The 21,132-nt window shown below is 36.1% G+C and overlaps 1 protein-coding gene across 1 annotated transcript in view; it reads left to right on the plus strand.

Annotated features, from left to right (window-relative positions):
* Positions 1 to 19,709, plus strand: part of RPS6KA3 (ribosomal protein S6 kinase A3) — an 80,431-nt gene extending 60,722 nt beyond the window's left edge. The window contains 9 exon segments of the mRNA XM_068417607.1: positions 577 to 702; positions 2,396 to 2,485; positions 6,823 to 6,981; positions 10,499 to 10,660; positions 10,854 to 10,930; positions 12,019 to 12,136; positions 14,260 to 14,400; positions 15,557 to 15,602; positions 15,605 to 19,709. Of these exon segments, the coding sequence (XP_068273708.1) occupies positions 577 to 702; positions 2,396 to 2,485; positions 6,823 to 6,981; positions 10,499 to 10,660; positions 10,854 to 10,930; positions 12,019 to 12,136; positions 14,260 to 14,400; positions 15,557 to 15,602; positions 15,605 to 15,678 (993 nt within the window). The 3' untranslated portion in view covers positions 15,679 to 19,709.
* Positions 19,710 to 21,132: the final 1,423 nt, after the last annotated feature.

Genomic DNA, 21,132 nt, shown 5'->3' on the forward strand with positions numbered 1-21,132 from the left:
TCCTCTTTTCTGTGCTGCAGGATACCCAGATGGTTTCCTGCAAATGCTTTGCATCCTTTGCACAAACTCCTTATACTAGAACACCATTTCCTTCCCTTACAAGAGTGAACACTTGTCCTTCTTTCTGCTTTTTATTTCTGTGGAAGGCTTTCTGACTGCCATTCCGTGCAATTTCCAGTTAATCTGATTCTATTCAGTATGTCTGAATTTTTCAGCTGGCATTCATCTATTCAGATAACAGAAACAGTGATGCTTTTTTACCATTATTTTATCATGTAGTCTTCTAATCTTCTTATCTTCTTTATTTTGGAGATTCTATCCTTAAATTAATAAATCAGTAATCAGAAACATCATGTTGTCAGTTTCTAAAATACAGTGTGCATTATTTACAATGTGCCGAATATATAATTTATCTCATACTAATATCAAACAGAAGATAGTAGCTCTTTAGATGACTTTGACCTAGTACAGACATTAGTTTAAAATTTGAAGCGTATCAGTAGGAATTCAAAAACTTAATATAAAGGTCAGTTATATATTTAGAATATTCATTAATTTATAATGTTATTTTCGTAGCAGTTGCACAGGAATAGCATTCAGTTTACTGATGGATATGAAGTAAAGGAAGATATCGGAGTTGGGTCTTACTCTATCTGCAAGAGATGTATTCATAAAGCTTCAAACATGGAATATGCTGTAAAGGTAATTACGTTGTTATAAAACACACCGACTTTTCAGGTTTTAGTATCATAGACATTGGGCATCATTAATTTATTTGCCATAAAGAACATAGCAAATTAAGATAATTTTTTTAGTATAAAAAGATTTTTAGATGCAAATGTGAATTATACTAATCAACCAAATTGATTACATACTGGCAGATATTGATACAGAATTGCTATGGGTTTTGTTATCTATATGTTGGTTTGGGTGGTGAAAAGCAATCTTCAGTCTTTGAAACTCCTGTGTAATTACAGTAAAACTGATGGGAGTTACATGACTGCTTCTAGAAGGAAATGTACTATGAAAAGCTTGTATGACTTTCCATCATTTTTTAAAAATACAATTGATTACTTTTATCTAAACATTGTTATATATGGGGGTTTTGCTTCCAAAGTAGATTCATAAATTGTCAGATAGCTAGGAGTTCATAACAATGCTTAAGTCTGGTATACCTTCCAGAAATCAGTAGAATTCCCAGCACCGGAATGATAAGTTTATTTTTTTGTTTTTCTGTATAACACTGTGGAGCTGGATGGTTATTATGAGAGCAGGAATATAGATTAGCAGACTTCAAAAGCCAAAAAAAAAATAATCCTGTACTGTAAGGCAGTTCTCTGTTTGAATTGTTGAACAGTTTATTATTCAAATATGTAAAATGCAAAGATAAGTTATGTTTTGCTGTATCCTTGTAGACAGATTGTCTACTGGAAACCCTTCAATTTCAATTTGGTAGTTACATACTTGTCATTATTCTGGTTCTGGCCAGGAACAGATTTGACTTCTGTGCTTGCAATTTGAAGTAATTTCTTGAAACTGGAAGCAAGTACTGGCATAGCTGTTAATTCTCTAAGCTGTAACATTTATTGTGAGGATTGCCTTGCTTTTCTGTTGCCTCTGTTGTGGCTTTTTCTCCTCGAGGAATCATGAAAAAAGAATAAGGTGATCAGTGTCCAATGTGTTAGGATGGTGCTGGTAGCAGTAAGGGCTTTAGGATGGCAAGAGGAAGAAGGGGTAAGACAGAGATGGAGAAGACATTATAGGAAATTCCACAGTTCAGGAGAGGGGAAAAAAAAGGAGAAGAATAAGAATACATTTTAAGTAGCGCAAAATAATGTTTTGCTTGTTTGCACAGGGAGAACTTCAGAGCCTGATAGCAAGCCTCCAGAGATTCAAATGAACTTTCATAACGGAATGCTTGTCTGAATTAACTCTGAGAAATTTTTCCTTTTTCTTGTTTTTGATTCCCTTACTCTCCTGCTTTGTCTTCTGCTGCACTAAATATTTGTTTGAGATTAGCTTGTGAAAATCGGTTCATTAGCATCATCAAACCACTATCTCATGTCAAATTAGGAACTTCCTATTTTATTAAATGGTGAGTGACCCAAGCCTTATCTACTAAAGAGCCTTGCATTATTTGTCACAGCCTGAGGGATCGGATCACTTATCCTCCAAAATTGTTTTCAACTCAGAGATTTTTTCATGTTTCTCTGATGGTTTTTTTTGCTTTGCCTTGCAGTTCCAATATAACAAACTTTGTTTTGGTTATAATCCATGCCCTTTACCAACAACAATAAATATTGCTTATCTGTTTATGCTAGTAAGCACACCAAAGTGTTGCACTATATAATATTCACAAAAATAATTATGTCTGTGTATCTATCTGCTCTTATAGATCATTGACAAGAGTAAAAGGGATCCAACAGAGGAGATTGAAATCCTTCTGCGCTATGGACAGCATCCAAATATTATTACCCTAAAAGATGTAAGTAGTGTGTTAAAGACGTCCTTTAGTGTATCATAATTGCATATCACTTTCTAATTTGAGAGAATGACAAACTACATGTTTTAGATTTATGTTACTGTTTTTCAACATTTAAAAATAAAACAATGTCCTAATGCAATTTATTAAACAATATCAAATTTTTTACTGAGATGTCTCATCGACATCTTTTAAAGATGCTCATATTTTGGTACAACATAAGCAGTCAAATAATTCATCCTTCATAAATCCTTGCACAGGAATAATTCATTTAACATTGACTGTATTTTTAAAGGAACAAGCAAGTTTTTTGGTTGCTTAGTTAACTTCGAATCTATTTTTGTTTACATTAGTTAAAAGCAATTTTAAAGTGCGTTATTATATAACTGAGGACTCACTGTTTGAGACAGCACAATACCTAAAGTAATTTTCATGAACAGTAATGAGTGTTACTCAGTAGTGGACAAAATCTTTTCATATCCACGGTCATCACTTCTTTACCTAGTATCTTTATCTGGACATTGTATGGAAGATTATCTAGCTATTTTTTTCTTGTGTTATTTGCTCTGACCATGGAAATACTTTGACCATAAAAAGCAAAGAATAACATAAGTTGGGAGGTAGAGGTTTTTCATAGTGAACAATAGATTCCGATGGTCTAACAGAAAATTAAAATTGGCTTTTTCTCCTTGATTATGCATTAAAGAGGATTAAAAATTAAAAAGGCATATGCTTAATGACTTTCTTAGTCTACAAGAAAGTATTCTGGTCCCCAAAACCAAACCTCAAGCAACACAGCTAACCATTTCCAGGAACTGAGCTCAGCTGAAGGGAGATTCTCAGACTTTTTGAAGTCATTAAAACAGTAGCTCATAAATACTGTGGAGATGAGTACTAGAGAACTCTGCCTAAAGGTTTTCTATTACTATAATGTCTTCACTTTATCAATATCATCTCATTTGGCCCTTTCTTGGGAGAACAAAATAGGGCAGTTATACAAGGGAGCCCACCATGGAGCTTACCTGCTTGCAAGCTAGATACCATAATTACAATCCCACTTTTCTATTTGTTCTGCTTCATGTTGTTGGACAATAAAGCTACCTGAAAGCAACTGTGCTAACACAGAACCTGCATGCTAGGTTTATGTGTTACTTTGATTCATAATGGAGGTTATGTTATTTAAGCGGGAAAACAAACAAGGAATGTGAGTACGTACCTGAACTTCAGCATTATGAATATTTTTCACTGAGAGCAGAGAAACTCAGGCAGCCTTGCAAAGTTGCCCCATATGCTGAATCGTTCTACTTTGTAATTAATTCTTCTTCATCATCAGTCATCTTTCAGTAGGAGCCATCTTTCATTCACACCAACAGTAATATACACATAACAAAAGGAGACAGCAACAACAAAAAAAAATCCTTAAGTCCACAGAGGAAGAGAAGACAGTAGGCTGTAATTCTCACTTATTTCTACTTCAGATCAATTCCTCAAGCCCAGTTTATGGAAGTATGTCCAGTGTAAGGAAAGAGGTATAGAATTCATATGTATTAGAAACTTGTATGATATCCACTACTGTAAAAATTAACATTATTTTAAGTTTTCATTATCCTAATATAGATTCACGGGGCGGATTGCTTGCATATCCCACAATATAGTGGTGTGCTATTACAGCTTTCAGAGGAAAGAATAAGGAGTACTTGGCCTTCAGGCCTCAAAATCATCAAAAGCACCATGTATTATTATAAAAATAAAACTCAGTGTTGATTTGACTCAATTTTTCATTCAGTTCCAAACCAAAATTTAAATGTTTGTATTTTGAAATGTCAGAATAAAATGTTTCAGCGTTAAGCATATGTCTTTGGAAATCATTATTCTGCATGAAATTCTTTCTTTCTTTTCCTGTATTTCAAGAATAAATGCAGTAATATTTGGATTTAGCTTAGGATGGAAATTTTCATTCTTGCTCGGCCTTTTTTATGTAATTTAGTTCTGAAGGTGTTTGGATTGAAACAATGGATATTCAGAAGACCAAATTCTTTCTGCAATGCACAGTCCTCTGGGGTTTTTCTGTCTGATTGTTATCAGTGGTCTTTTCAGTTACACAGTATATAAACAAAAGAAGGAGCTATATTGTGCTAAATCAGATGTCCTTCTTATCCAGTATCCTGCCTCTGACAGTGGCCATTAGTGGATGCCTAGGAAACAGTGTCAGAACAGAGGAAGCACACAGCTTCCAACAAACTATAACCTAGAAACTTCCTGTGCCAGACCATTATATGTATTTTACCATTTTTTACCTATTAGTTACTGTTCTGTAGCAGGACTTTTGTCCTGTTTTGAGTTATTTAAAGCATTGGCTGAAAAATCTTTTCAGAAGCATTTTAGAAACCCAAATACAGTATATCCAGTCTCCCTGTCCAAGTGCTTATTTGTGAGTTCAAAAAAACTCCTAATATGTATGTGAAATCTTATTTAACTTTGCAAAAAACATGTTCTCTTTCTCCATTACATTATATTTTGTTCATGTGCCTACATCATGTTTCTCACTAGTTTCTTCCAGTTTTCCTGGTAGAGAAGACATACTGACTGATCTCTGGTGTATGCTAGGAGTTCATTTTAAAAACTCGCATCACATTTATAATCTCAGCATAATACCATGCACCTAAGTGTGAAGAAAACTTCAACAGTGTTTATTCAGTGCAAACAACTAAATTGATAATTTAATAGACCGCCTGGTCTAGTGGAAGATGTCCCTGCCTGTGGAAGGCGGATTGGAACTAGACAATCTTTAAGGTCCCTTCCAACCCAAACCATTCTATGATTCTATGATAATACCATTAGAGAAATTGGGGCGAGGGGAATGGTTTGTTTGGGATGGGGTGTTTTTTTGGCAGGCAGACAGGACCAGCAAGGGGTAGCAGATCAAATAGTAACAAAATGCAAATTTTCCTTGAATGTCCCCCTGCAGTACTGAGATGTGTGTCCTCTGTCATGTCAAATGGAATAAGCTTATTTCCTCATGTTATACCAGGATGAGAGAGAGCATGCCTATTAAAACAAAAAATCTAAAATGCCAGTTTAGTATCTGGAACTATGTAATTCTGCTTTCTAATTCTGTGTAATATTTAAAGTCTTAATACAAACACATTCAGATGATCAGTCATTTATATTTTGGGGGAAAAATTGCTGTTAAATGAGAACATAAAGCCTATTATGTCTTCCTCTCCTTAAGATCATGAGCTTATAAAGCCTACGGAATTATTGCTTTAACACTCTTTCTCTTTTTTTTTATTTGGTGAGAAAATAATCCTTTTAGTATAGCTAAGAGCACAAATATTTCTAAGCTTAGAACTTTAGTATTTCCAAGGTAGCTTAAGACAAGGAAATCGGGATGGAAACTCTTTTTTTAATTTAGCTGATATGTATTCCTGAATTTCTTATACTACAACTTGGATAATCGTTTCTACTTAAAACACAAACTAGTTTTTATTTCACAAGTAGTACTGAAGAGAACGATTCCAACATCACTATAAAACACTAACGCAGGAAACACTTTCTGGGTTAAGTTAAAACACGAAGAAAGTGCAACTGAAATGAAATACTTAAGTGTACCTTAAAATGTGTTTTGATATAGTTCAGTCTGTAGTGCCCCCTGGTGATAATAGAAATAATTCTTAACTATTGTTTCCCTAGAAGATAAAAGCCATGCAAAAATTAAGCTATTTTCTGTAACTAGAAGTAAAGGCTAAAATATACATATTTTATTAATTTTAGACTTTGGTATAGGCTTTATGTACAGAGTAATGTATAAGTTGTGGGCTTTTATCATAGCAGCTTTGTATGCATTAACTTCAGTGTTTACAGAGACTATTTGAGGTGAGCTTAGATTTATTTTTTTTTTGTCTGACTGTTCAGTTGGAATGATCTCTGTTCATATTTGTAATTTGGTGGAATAATTACTTCTGGAATTAGCTCTGGTTTTGCCTTAATTAGACTAGTGTCCCTTTATTACTACTTCTTAATATCTCCCATGTCTAGTTTAATTTGTTTCAGTAAAACTATGTGGGGAAAACTACATGTTATTCATCTTTTTTTTGTCTTTAAACATTTACAAGCCAGTATTTTTGTGTTGTTTCATTACTGTACTACCTTTCTGTAGAAGGTTTTTGTGTTCATTTCTCAACATGAACTATATTTGAATAGTGTGGGGGATAAGAAATATGGGAAAAGTAGTTTAAGAAAATAGCTTGTGGATGCACCTGCACAATCTCTGTGCATTTCACAGGAAGAAAGCAAGAGACTAAATATTTTGAAGTTTACCTCTTTATGTGCTATTGCAGGTGTATGATGATGGAAAATATGTATATGTAGTAACAGAACTTATGAAAGGAGGAGAACTGCTGGATAAAATTCTTAGGCAAAAATTTTTCTCAGAACGAGAAGCTAGTGCTGTTCTCTTCACAATAACAAAAACAGTTGAATATCTCCATGCACAAGGGGTAAGTTTTCATCTGAGACAAAATACTTGTAGATGTTAATATTCTCTTTCAGAAGTATAAACTCATATCTTGATGTGTTCTTCTGTGTGGTAATTAAGTAATTTTTGGTAAATAATTACATTGCAGCAGGAATTTGTGTTGAAATCAAAACATTCCTGATCGGCTGTGTGGATGTCCAGATAACAGAGATGATGGAACTGTTTCTCTTGTCCTACATACAGTCTGTCAGCAGTTCTGTGGGATGTGCAGATAATGACTAATAGATAGGATATCAGAGGAAGTAAGCCAGGAAGAAGTGCTAGGACCAGTGCTGTTGCTTAGCCATGGGATCTAATGTAATTCCAACCCCATCCTGTGATACACCCTGAAAATCAAGTATTTTCCACCTATCACTCCTGTAATTTCTTCCACTTCTTGGTTTTGAAGAATATGTTTTATGAGTTATAACTGCTGCACCATAGGGTCAGGAAGTTGTAGTTCTCTGTTAAGAGAAAGAAAATTAATGCTTCAGGAAATTAATCTGGAGACAGAGGAAGTAGTTCAAAGTGAAGGCAAGTGTGACAATTGCATGGCAAGAATGACAAGTCATGTTGCATTTTTAAGTAAACAAGAAAAGGGGGATGGAGAAAAAGCAGAAAGTAAGGATGCAAGGAAAAAGTCAAGCAGCTAACATCTAATGCCATTATCCAAGAAAAGATGCTTCAGCATGGATAGTACTCAGTTATTTTAAGAAACAGATAACAATTCAGCACACACTGTCATTTCTGGAAGCTATTACTTCAGAAAACTCATGATCAAAGTTTACCTTGGTGTATCTTATTCCGTGATTCAAGGCTTTCTTCAATCACCTGCTCACGTGTGGGTTTTTATTTGACCCTGTGCGCACAGGACTAAAGTCCTTGGCCAGCAGCATCGTGGAAATTATGAATAAACCTCAATACCTTCTGTATGGAAATATAAATAATAGAATCACAAATTGTAACTTCTCACCACACGTGGCCAAAAAAGGCCTGATGTCTTTGCATCAAATAGGGATTTTAGGGGCTTTTGTTTGTTTCTTTACTCTAGATCTTTGTAAATATTGGCATTTTAACTTGCATTAGATCACATGCTGTTTGGAACATTTACTTTTGAAAATTTTCTGGTGGTCTTATGTTAAGTACACTTCTGCATGAGAGGTGGCCATATATGTAAATAGTACTTCAGTAGTCTAATTTTTGTCTGGAAGAGTCCTCCCTGTCTTCAGTGGGTTTTCCTTTCGTAGCTCCTTTGGACATCAGAGGAGCTCAGCTGACTATGGTATTAGGTAATATCTGGTTTGATAGATTCTGAATATGTGTGTAGCCTCTACAACCCTGCCCAGAAGGACTTTCCTCATGGACATTCATAGGATACTTCTGAATTGAAAAATTAGCTAAGCAAGAAATGAAATCCTTCTCTTCAGGGTAAGCAATACTTCCAACTCTCACCTAAACCATTCTAAAAGTATTAGGGCCAGCACACAACAATTAAAATTGGGCACAATAGAAGTCATAAAAAGATTAAACAAGAAGTATCATGTCATCTTGGAGCAGAATACTTCTGCGTGCTGGTAGATGATTGAGAATGCTAGTCAAAAACATGATGCTAAAAATTAAGAACTGAAATGTCCTGCATATTGTTTTGCTCTCTTCTGTGGCACTGAAATAAAATGGTTTTTTCTGTGCAAAATATCAATATAATCTAGAAAAATCTGACTTTTTTTTTTAATTCACCTTTGGGAAAACATCTTAATACAGGAAGGTATTTTATTTATTCTTTGACATAGACATTTTGATTGCTTAGGAATTCGTGTTTGGATTTGAACTAGACTGTTACACTTACTCTTCCTCCCACCTGAGAACTGCTTCCTCATCTTGCAGAAATAAGTACAACTCAAGCAGGCTGGTTCTGGAAACGGTCTGCCAAATCCCCAGCTCTGTGCTGCTTCCATTGCCCACGTCTTCCTTTCTACCTCTTTTAGCATCTATTTCAAAAAAAAACCCCACCAATTGAAATAAAGCTGTGGGGTTTTTTCCTCTGCCTTTTGGAGCAGTAAAGAATGTTTCATTCATTACTTAGAGAAAAAGGATTCTGATCTACCTGAACACCAAAAAACGAGGGCTATCAGGAGCTAGTACACTTGACATCTCAAGCCAGGATGTTCCCCTTAACATCTACTGTTCCAACTCAAATTCTTTAATATGATTTTTGTGTATTTCAGCTTACAAGGTGCTTATTTCCATAATTTTAAGTATTCATTTTGTTAAATCTGAGAATTGCAAGGTATTTGCATGCTGAAAAAGCCTCTACTAAATAGACTTACTTTGTTAAATGGCTTTACAATCTGCAGACCCTGTGCAGTCTTTTACTTCTTGGTCTTACATTACTTACTTTCCTGAAACACTGCTAGCTTTCTGGAAGAGCGCATAGAGCTTCTGATTCTGCACATCACTTACTTGCAGGAGTTTGGGGGTATCTTCTTGTTCTTGAAATGTTTCACCACAATCTTTTCCAAGAGGAAATGGGTTTTCCATTCAAATTTGACCATGAAAAGCTGTGTTTAATATTAATCATATACATAGGACAATCAGGAAGATAAAAGCCTTCATAGCAGGTCTATTTGATTATTTAAAAGAGGACATTTAGATCCACTCTGTCTTACAGCAGTATATACCCTTTTCTTTACAGAGACCAAAGCCTCTAGAGACTAGGCTAATTTGTCTCATGAAGAAAATACAACAACAGGTCATCTGGTTTTGAATACTGTCCTTGCACATTGCAGGTTTTATTAAAGCTTGTTATAACATAGCTTCAAATAAGATCGGATTCATTCTGCCAGAACTTTGGCAGCTTCTGCAGTTTTGTCAAGCATTCTATATCTCTGGCCCCTACAACAATAGCCACTTGGGAATGAGTACAGGCTTTTTTTGACATTCCAGGGCATTAGAGACTACCTCTTCATTATTTTGTTCTTTTTTGGCAGAACTATATTAAAATTTCTCCTTAATCAGTCCCTAAATGTTTGCACTGAGATTAGTTCAGATTATCTGAATGAAGAGAATGGAATATAGAGGGTTACCCCAGCAGTAACTAGTGTGTGGTTATGTAGCATGGTGCCACATTAGCAGATATGGACATGCATGACTCCAAAAGATATTACTCGTCAAAAGTTCTGATTTAAAGAGCCTTGTAGGTATGCATGTTAAAATAGAAAATACATGTATTCACCCATTAGAACAAGACATCTGGAACTGTGTGTACAAATAAATTTGGGGGGGGGGGGAGTGGGATGTCTAGAGGGGGCTTAGAGTTTCCAAGTGTCTAGTACTCTAGACACCACTGAGCATCAGAATACTGCAGCTGATGTTAGAAGCTGGAAATCTGGAAACTGATTGCTGATGGGAGATTTGAAATTAAGTAGCAGAATTGATAATTATAGTATAAAGCCTTTCCTATGTTTAGCTTATTCTATTTAGTGGTTTGTTTTATTTTTTAGGTGGTTCATAGAGACCTGAAGCCTAGCAATATTCTTTATGTTGATGAATCTGGTAATCCAGAATCAATTCGAATTTGTGATTTTGGCTTTGCAAAGCAACTACGAGCAGAAAATGGTCTTCTGATGACCCCATGTTACACAGCAAATTTTGTGGCACCAGAGGTAAATACCAGGATAGCTTATATGCCTTGATTTATTTTGATGGGATTTTTTTTGCTAGTTAGATATGTTTCATTCTTGTGTAACAGCTGAAATCACTTTGTAAACACTAAAAATTTGAAATCTCACTATTTTTATGGCATAATCAAAGCATTTCTAAGCATTTTTTTCCAGAAAAAATATTTGTCTCCCTCAGGTTTTAAAGAGGCAAGGTTATGATGCTGCGTGTGACATATGGAGCCTTGGTGTTCTACTTTATACTATGCTTACTGGGTAAGGGTGATTTTAGTTTGCTTTGCTGTAGAATAGCAAACCAGTATAAACAAAAAGAATCATAAATGTAGACCCACTGTTGAAGATGTTTCTATTGAGGCACCGATTAATCTCAACTTTGGATTCAGTGGGGTAGAATATGCTTCTCCTTTAGTAGAATCCAAGTTTGCAGGGACTGATGTGAAAAATTCTTGGTTTTTCATGTCTCATCTATTTTAGGTGTTTAATTTCTGCTTTATGGTGATTTAGGAGTAAGAATTTATTATCTTATGTGAAAATTAGCTGATTAAGCAGCATACGTGTTACAAATATAATTGCAATGCATTCAAGCATCATTGTGTGCAAAATACAGCCACTGGATAGTTTGAAGTGATGCAGTTAGGAGATAATAAATGCAATAGAAATACTTTTATGTATGCAACAGAAATTAATTGTATAAAAGATGATGAATAATAAATTCAACTATAGTTCCACAAGTTCAAAAGATATTTGCTATTGCACCTGCCAAATAGATTGTCTTTCTATGCTGGATTATTCAGATTGCTATGTTGGTTAAGAGTTAATATAATCAGAGAAATTTTTGGCATTTAAAAATAAATAAGTGACAAAGATATTTGTTTTTAAATATATCTCTTTGTTGTGTATATTCTGGTAGCACCAACAATGCTTATAGTGAAGCAAGGAAAATTGCTGCACCTTCCTTCCTCTAATATCAAAACAGAATTTAGTCTTTTTCAGACTCATCATAAAGTCTTCACATTTAATTTTATAACAGCTTGTTTTATTACTTCACTAAAATGTGAAGGCTTAAGGAATACTTTCTGTCATTCAGGAACCACCAGTACTTAGACTGCTATAGGAAAAATCTGGTTTTCAGACCCAATACAGAGGGAATACATAGAGTAAGAACAGATCTGTAGTCAGTGCCGTGCATTTTCACATCTTAAGAATAATTTATTTTTACATCTATTTGACTATCTGTGGCCTATAATTATGTTGAACTCACTGAATATTATGATCAGATTTATAATAACCATTGAGGTCCAGGTTATGGAAGTTATTAACATTGAAATTATTTGGTTAAATAGCTACACTCCTTTTGCAAATGGTCCTGATGATACCCCGGAGGAGATTTTGGCCCGAATAGGTAGTGGAAAGTTCTCTCTCAGCGGTGGTTATTGGAATACTGTTTCAGATACAGCTAAGGCAAGTATATTTGCTTTGTCCTTTGGGGGATGTGAAATGGATTGCAATGTAACATGTTGCTTCCAACGTATAATTTATATGATTGAGTAAGTTCCACCCATTATTATTGTTATTTTGAAATACTGATCTGATCCTTTATGTGCCTAGAAGTTTGTTTCCTATTTATGATCCTTTCATGTTTCAAGGCACTTGCATGTAGGAAGAAAAACAGCTGTGCCTTATACTACAGTCGTTAACAACTGTCCTTAGAAATATAGTGTATTTTATCAGTGTTCACACACATGGGCAATCATCCATGATGAGAAATGCTGTAATAAAACATCATGTGGAAGCATGACATTGAAAAGTCATACAGATAGTCTAAATCAGGATAATGAAAATATTATGATAATTAACATATGCTCCACTGATTCAGGCTAGAAAAATAAATAGTTTTTCATGTTTCTGTTTGGGTCAGTTCTTCAGAGTTACCCAGCACAGTTTATCTCATACTCCTTTCGTTAGGATCTGAGCAGTTTATTCTTCTAACTACTTTTGGTCCTTAAGGATGTCATATCTACTTAAAAGAAAAGAAAAAACAAAACAAACATAAAAACCACTGAAGTATTATTAAAAAAAAAATAGGTTTTTTTAGAAGTTCATTTTTTACCACAAATAGACTCGAAACTTAAGTGTGCAACATCCTTTATGCGCTTTCTGTGTAGCTATGGTAAAGTGCTCCAGTTTTCCCAAAAAATCATTCACATATGTTGTGCTCTTTCTTGCTAATTGTTTTGTGATGTGCTTTCTAATGTACTGTTCTCATAACTCTACCATTTTCCCACAAATCATGTTATTCATTTGATTGACAAATCAACCTGTTAGAGCAACATGTTTACACTAATCTGGTAGCATCAGCTTTTTCTTCCTTCAGTGACATTCTGTTCAGTGGTCCTTGGGAGTCTAGAATGAACCAAAACCTTTCAGCTATGAAAAAATCTTAGATTCCTTTTTAATAATATCTTTATGTTCAAATTCTTATTTTGAATTACAAAACAAAGAATGTTTTGTATTAAAATGTCCAGTATAGCTAATGTAACTTAAATTACCTTAAATCCAGTTGTAGTCAACTAAAAGTGTTTCTCCACAGGTAATTGCTTAACATAGAAATGTTATTTATGCTTTACCCTTATTAACTGACATCTAAAGTCATCTATAAAATATTATGCTGCTGTATAAATTTGTTTTCAACATCTTGAGTGTTGTATGCAATTCTCACTACCATAATTTGAAAAAGATAAAATAGAAGTTGAAAAGGTGGTAGAAAAGGATGTACCAAAACGAAGCTGAAAATCTTTTCAGATGTCAAGAGCCACTTCCATGTAGAGAGTAAATAGAATATGGTGTTTCATCTCAGCAGAGTTGACTGACATGACAGACAAAAGAGATCATTTCACTGATGACACAAAGAAGGAAAGACCAATTCCTTTTTTCTCATATGATGATTTTATTAGGGAAATCAGGAATTGTTCAATTAATATATTCTGCAGAAGTTAAACAAAATTAAATACCTCCTTCATGTGGTTTACAACTTAATTGTGAAACAACTGTGAAAGGTGTTTGAGAAGGGGGGGGACACAAAAATATAAGCATCAAAATTAGTTCAGAGGGGATGAAGTTAAAATCACTATGGGTACATTTATGGCCAGCAGGAGTACTAAAATTCAGCCTTCAACTTGCACAGTTGTTGAAAGATCGTTAGACTGTGGGGAAACATGCAAAGGGAAGGATCATCTCTTTTTTTTTCCTCAATTGTTTATTTTTCAATACTCATTTCCTACATATCTGCTATTTGTGATTGTTTAAAAAAAATACTGGTATAGTGGGACCTCTACTCTAGCCCAATGTGCGTATTTTTGTGTATTTTGCCTAACTTAATTGGATACTTCCGTGTTGTGTTACCAAACATCCATGAAGTCATATAATTAAAAGATACAGTGTTAGCACTGCTGGGCAGTTTTTCAGCTCTTTCAAACTGACATGAACATATTTTTATACCACTAAAATCTTCAGTTTTGAACTGTAATCTATTTTAAAGCTGAAGTTTTACTGTTATTTGCATCGACTCTGTGTATTATTGACAGGACCTTGTTTCAAAAATGCTTCATGTTGACCCACATCAAAGACTGACTGCAGCCCAAGTTCTTAGTCACCCCTGGATAGTTCACTGTGACCAGTTGCCTCAATACCAGCTGAACAGGCAGGATGCTCCTCATTTAGTGAAGGTAAGCAGATATTTGTTAAGCTTTCTGTTTAGCCAAAAGGATTAACAAAAAAAAAAAGTTACGTGGCATGTGTTTCCACTAGATACTATTTAAAAGTTGTTACGACTGGGAGTTGCACTAAGCCATAAAGTGAACTTGTAATATGTAGTAGGATCTCATAAGAACCCAGTCATGGAGAATAAATCCAATACATTTGAAAAAGACTTTAATTTTCTTAGGTTTGAAATTTAGTGGACTGACTTACACTGGGAGGCTTAACTTCCTTAAGAAACTGGCATAGAAGAAATCATTCTACTGATAGTGAAAATGTTGTCAGGTGACTATAGGGGAGCTGCAAAACAGTATAGCTAAATTTACCGTTTCAGAGGAGGTTAATCACCAGTGACTGAAAGAAAACAGTATACTTCATGATCACAGTATAAGCTAAAAAAGTCAAAAAAGGCACCGTTAATTAATATGGTATCGTACTGTTCTGCATTCTGTCTGAAACATAATCTGGTTTTGACCCTGATAAACTGTTTCACTTTAAATAAGCAGAGAGAAATCAAAAATAATTGAATTCTGCTTCTCTATATTCCAACCTGCCTTCAATCCTACATCCAGGAATCTCTGTTGTGCAACATAAAAGGGATCTGAAGAATATATATAATTAACATTCTCTGTGAGTCAGCTGTTAGAAATTTCTAGCATCCAAAAACACAAGTGGAGAGGGAAGTTCTCATCCTGTGGCTCACAACTTTCTAACTTTTTTTTTTAATAAATCTTCATGTGCTGAATAATGTGGGTGCTTTTAAAATATTTTGTTGAAAACTGAAATGGTTATATAAGTGATAAGCAGAGACAGCCCACCGATGGGATTTCATTCCCCAACTATTTCACAAAGCATGGAGAGAAAACTTGATTTAGTGGTCCAGGTTTGGTTTTTTAAGCAAGGTAAAATTGCTTTAGATTGATCTGATAACTCTTTATTACCTTAAGAAACACTCACTCCAAACACTGCTGGTATTTGAGTAATACAGTTGTTTCTGTTTTGTAAATGAAAGTTGACTGGAAGTTAAAACTTGTTCAGAATCTCTGGCACTTAGCGCTGTGTGATTTCTAGTTGTGCAAGAATCACAACATACTCATCTTGGTTTTTTTCCCCTCTGCCCCACAGGGTGCAATGGCAGCAACTTACTCTGCTTTGAATCGTAATCAGTCACCAGTTTGGAGCCAGTCGGCCGTTCTACTCTTGCTCAGAGGAGAGGTATAAAAAAAATTACCTCAACAGCCCTGTGAAGTGACCTCAACCAGCTATTTGGTACCATGGCATAAGATGATAGCACAAATCATGGCGACAGGTAGCACATATCTGACAGATACCTGCAAGCACACTCTGTCCCAGCTGGTACCTATAATGCTGCTGCTCCTGCTGCTGCTACTGCTTTCATCTATTCTCGCTTTAAACTGTTGATGGCAAGTTACTGATCTTACTGGAGCTTCAAATGGAGTGACAAGTGGAAACACAATGAAAACCGTCATGTTCACGATTGAATAAACCAGAAGAATTACAAATGCCACCTCGGTCAAAAATACACTGAATAAAGCACTCTGCACCACATAGCATTATTTTTGTAAGGAATATTTTTTGTTCCCTAAAATATTCTTTGTTACAGGTAGAGATGGACAGTTTATGTTAAGCACTTAGCTTAAACAATCTGTTTATATTAGCACTATATACTTTGTGCCATCCAACATTTTGTATGTTTTTGTAAACAGTTCACAAGCAGTACATTTCTGTGCTGTTTTCTTTAATGTATACACACCTTGTTTTACTTAGATATTATTAATCATTTTGACAACTAAGTCTGATTAAACAGTTCACCTGGATTAATCAGTACTGTTGGACAGCTCTAAAAGAAGCCTGACTGTTAAACAGCTATTGAATGTAATACTATGGATATGTATTTCTCCTGCCTATGTCTTTTCTACATTTCCATGTTTTTGATGCTGCATGTCATGTTATGAGAATCAGGATACTGTTTATAATATTCAAAATTTAAACAGTGGATCTCTCACCATACTATATATACAATAGGTAATATAACCCAGAGAAAAGATAACTTCGTCCTTATCTCATTCTGTCTTTTGTTCCTCCTCCCTTTTATTCTCTCAATTCTAATCTCTGGACTCAGGAATCATTGCTAAGTACTTTCTGATAGAGGACATTTCTATATTGTTTATTCTTATAATCCACTGTTAATATTTTATCTCTATTCTGTGACTTTTGTTTAAGCTGCAAAGGATTTGTTCAGTGAATGTTGGCATTCTAGAAGGAAGGCAGCATTGAAGACAAAGCAAAACGTAATGTCCACTGTAAGCAGAAGCCTGGAAAAAGTAGGTTTAAACTGCATTCATTGTGGTTGCAAAACTGATGGATCTAATGTTCTGTCAGTTATTTTCTGATAATTCTAATTGACAGCCAAAGCAAAACACGAGGAGAGTCATCCAGATCTGTCTGGGGTTAGAAAGGGTCATAATTTACCATGAAAATAGTATTGTCCCAGTCAGGTAAAACAAAGGCATTCAGAGTGAGCGTTCTCACTTTACCCCAGATGGGAGCACGTTTGAAATGAGGGCGAAAGACTCATTTTAAATACTAATATAAACTTTTAATACTCCTGCCCTCTCAGTGTCTTCAGTAATTAAAGGCACATCTTGATGGCTAGTCTTGAAAGATCAATTGCCCACATGAGAAGGTGCACCGGAATGTGTTTGAATTCAAGGAATGTCCCACTCCACCACAATGGTATGCTACGTCAGCTCATTCCAGATAGGAAAACAGCTATTGGGAATTCTAGCTTTAATAAATACAGATCTGGGTGAACAGCTCTATGTGAACAATACAATTTAAAAACTAAAAGGTGCAATTTTGTATTTGCGTAAGAAGTTATTTTCTTGATTTAGTGATATTAAATTTCTTTTACAGTGATTAATTTGTTAGTTTCCCTGAAATCATCAGAGGTTCATTGAAAGGGAGAATCATCTTTATGACACCACGGATTTACTCTAAATGAATGTGAGAGTGTTCCTTCTGCCACAAGTTTTTCCAGGTTCCTTGGGGAAATTTCCTTTGTTAGACTTGCAAAGGATCCCACTTCTATTGCCCTTAAAAACCTGTTAAATATTTAATCTCTCATAGAATTGTTAAGGAATCAGTTTTATGAACAAGGATTCTTAAATTACCATAGATCTCAGAAATCTGAACACACAGCTCTTCCAAGCAATTAGCATTTTTCCCTTACTTGGTGCTCTAGCATTGAAGTTCCATTTAGCTGTACAGATGCATCTACCCTTCCTTCAAGAAACATCTTTAACTAGAGGCAGAAGAAGGCAATTTTAATTTTTCTTTGACAGTATCTGCTGTTCCAGAGGAATTCAGTAAAACCTCGCCCTTCAGAAAATTTATTTTCAGCTCTATAAGCAATTGCAAGTCAGGCTCATCAACATGTACAAAACCCATACCTTCTGGTGTGGCTTTTAAATACCTTAATCTGAAGATACTCATATTTAGTCAACAAACAAGCTTTAAAACTGATACTGTTGAAACAAAGGGATGGCAGTACTTGCCAGTGTGTCAATAATAGCATTTCAGTTCAGGAAGGAATTTCTCCTGTGTTCTCAGTGTGTATGTATAGGTACCTGGCCAAGAACAGACCTGAAGGAGGAGGTGTTAAGCTGCTTCACTATTGGCAGTATCTATGTTAAAATAATGTAAAAGTACTTTCAGTAATTTTATTTTATCCATATTTTGTGGCCCTCAAGCTCACTGGTCATTAGCCAAATAGTGAAGCAAAGTTAACTCCTACATTTTGTCTATACATTCTCAAGGAAGCTGTTAATTTAGTCTAGACTTCACAGATGTTGCTACTATGTCATGTATGTAGCAGCACAGGAGGAACATTTTAAATGCTAATAAAACAGGGCAGTTTAGCACAGGCTAACTCGAATGTGTTGAAGTCTAGATCCACTATATTTTTAAGTTACTTTCTAAACCAAGGTGTGAAGAGGTACCAAGATATAAAGGGCCCATCTATGCAGGCAGTATAATTTACAGGCTAGACTTACATAGGTTTATGTACCTTACCTTCTGTTTTGGATCCATGTTCAAAACTTTCATGTTTATTTTTATGTTTTTGTAGCTGCAGTTGTTAAAGCTGTAGAAAAATCCACATAATGCTTCTTCGAATCCCAGCACTTTTCTGTTAGAATGTGAGTATATATGACACGCCGTGTAAATTCGTAGCTGGACTGCTTCTTGGTCTGCAAAGCACAGCAAGTGACTCTAGGATACAGAGTCATAAAGGATAAAAAGGGAGAACTGCAGATACAGGTGAATCTTCTGTATGTAGGCCATGTTTTTTTGTGTGTGAAATTACCCCTTCCCTTCCTGTGCTTGAGAGAATGACAGAACAGAGGGAAGAGTGTAGTTGCAATACTCATTAAATGCCATCTATACCCAGTAAGGGCAAAGTTCTTTATTCATAATCATTACAACGTTGAATGAAACTTATAAGGAATTTTTCAAGAGAATATTTAAAACTTTTTTCTAAAAAGACAAGGGCATAAGAAAATAGATTTACATGTCTGGGATTTTTGTCTCTGTTTTGCTTTTGTAAATGTGGTGTACCAACTAAAGCTGTGCTTTTCTATTATTGGAAGGAAAGGATTCAAAGTGTGCTGCTTTTTAGTAAGCACCAATGGTTAAGAGATGAATTTTCACTTATGAAAATGATGTAAATGATTAGTTTTATCTTGATACTCTTGACCTAATCAAAGGGAAGGTGTACTTATGAGGGATGTAATTATTTTGAAACCTAGCTGGGGGGGAAGTCTACTTAAAACGTTTTTAAAAAATGACAAAATCACAGATAAAATATTTTTCTACAATTCTATACAATCATACTTTATACTAGTTTTCTCAGCATGGCACGTAAGTGGGTCTAAGGTACTGTTCCAGGAAATTAGTGGTGTTGTACCTTGTTCTAGACCATTACAACAGCATCTGTTAGATGCTTGGCACTGCTGTCATAGAACTGAAATGCTAGTAAAAAAAAATTGTACTGAATACCTTAAATGATTGTTTTATTCAGAGTCTGATCTACGAAATGTTCCAATCATGCTATTAATGTGTAATTAGAACTGTTCCAGATGTAACTATGAACAGTTCTGGAAAGATATCATTGCTTGTACTCCTGTCTAGTGGCAGGTTTTGTAGTCTTCAAAAGAAATTGAAATTTCTACTATGAATAAACTTTCAAACATCTTAAAAAAAAGTGCTTTTTTGGTTAATCATTTGTTCTGCCCAGTTATAAAAGTTGTTGTTTGTGCATCACTAACACTGAACTACATTTGCAGCATACCAAGGGTACATTTCCAACCAGAGTTTTTAATAAGCAAGTGTTTGTCAGTTCGAATGTCACTGTATTACAGCGTATTTAGCCAGATTAATAGGTAAATAGGGAGGTAAATAGGGAGCCGAAGGAAAAACACTTGTATTCAGCATATGCTATAGACCCAGTAAATGCACAGTAAGACCAAAGTGCAAAGAATATTGTATTTTAATACCCTGTAAAGACTCCAGTCGACTGTAAAGTACAGCTTAAAGGGAGGCTGCTAAATAATACTTGCAATGCCTGCATTGCTCTGGACATTGAAAATAGAGGTATATTTGATAATTACTGAACCTTTAAACATTTGAAAAATGAGAACATATGCGTAAGTACTCCATAAACATGCCCACATTCCAGCAGCTCACACAACTTGGAAGCTTACAACGCTAATCCTTTTCAGCCTTGCAACCTGGAAAAGATGGAAGATTTTTTAAAGTTTGCATAATCTACATAAAATTACAGTAATTGTGATAGAGAATATATGAGGAATGTAACCAGAGGCCTGGCCAAGTGTGCCAAAAGAAAGCTGCAAGAGGGCATGAAGAGAGGTTTGGTAACAGGCAGAACAAAGCCCAACAGGTGGGAGGGCAGCGTCACCTCCTAAGGACACTCACACCTGGGATGTGAGGCGTGTGTCAGTGCAGCCCTCTGCCCACACACGGTTTCATCCTGCCCACCTGCCTAAAAACATTTAAAAATGAAATTTCGAGTAAACTGGATAACCCGTGGAAGCCTTGAGAAGCTGTGGAGAGGAATGAAGGGAGGGTCAATGTAACAGGGGAGCCTGGGGGCACCGCCTGGCCGTACTGCAGACGTTCTGTAACCGTTTACCACTCGCGTTTTTAACAACGTTTTTCGTCCCCGCGGGGTGTGAGGTTTCCCCCGGGCTCGGTGGGAGCGCGCTGCCCGCTCCGCCGGGTAGAGGTGCGAGACCGCCTTCGGGGCTTTGACCTGGCTCCCGCTTTTCCTTAAAATCCACCCCAAAAAGTACTCGCACTCCCCAGGAGTTGCCGTTCCCGCAGCCGATGCTGGGCCCCACGCCCGGAGCGGGGGGCGGGGGAAGAGCGGCGGGGCACCCGCCAGCACAGCTCTTTGGGGCCGCCGTTGTCACAAGTCCCCAGAGCTCCGTGGCGGCGCCGCGGCGCCCGCTTCAGTTCGCGCGTGTTGGGGCGAGCCCGAGGGCCCCCCCGGGTGCGCTGACCGGCTCCGCCCGCCGCGCGCGCCGAGAGCCGCCTCCTGGAGTCCCCATTGGCCGCCGCTGCCCGCCCCGCGCGGAGGCCTGGCCAATCGCGCGGCTCCC

Source organism: Nyctibius grandis, chromosome 2, assembly GCF_013368605.1.
Source record: "Nyctibius grandis isolate bNycGra1 chromosome 2, bNycGra1.pri, whole genome shotgun sequence".
NCBI lineage: Eukaryota > Metazoa > Chordata > Aves > Nyctibiiformes > Nyctibiidae > Nyctibius > Nyctibius grandis.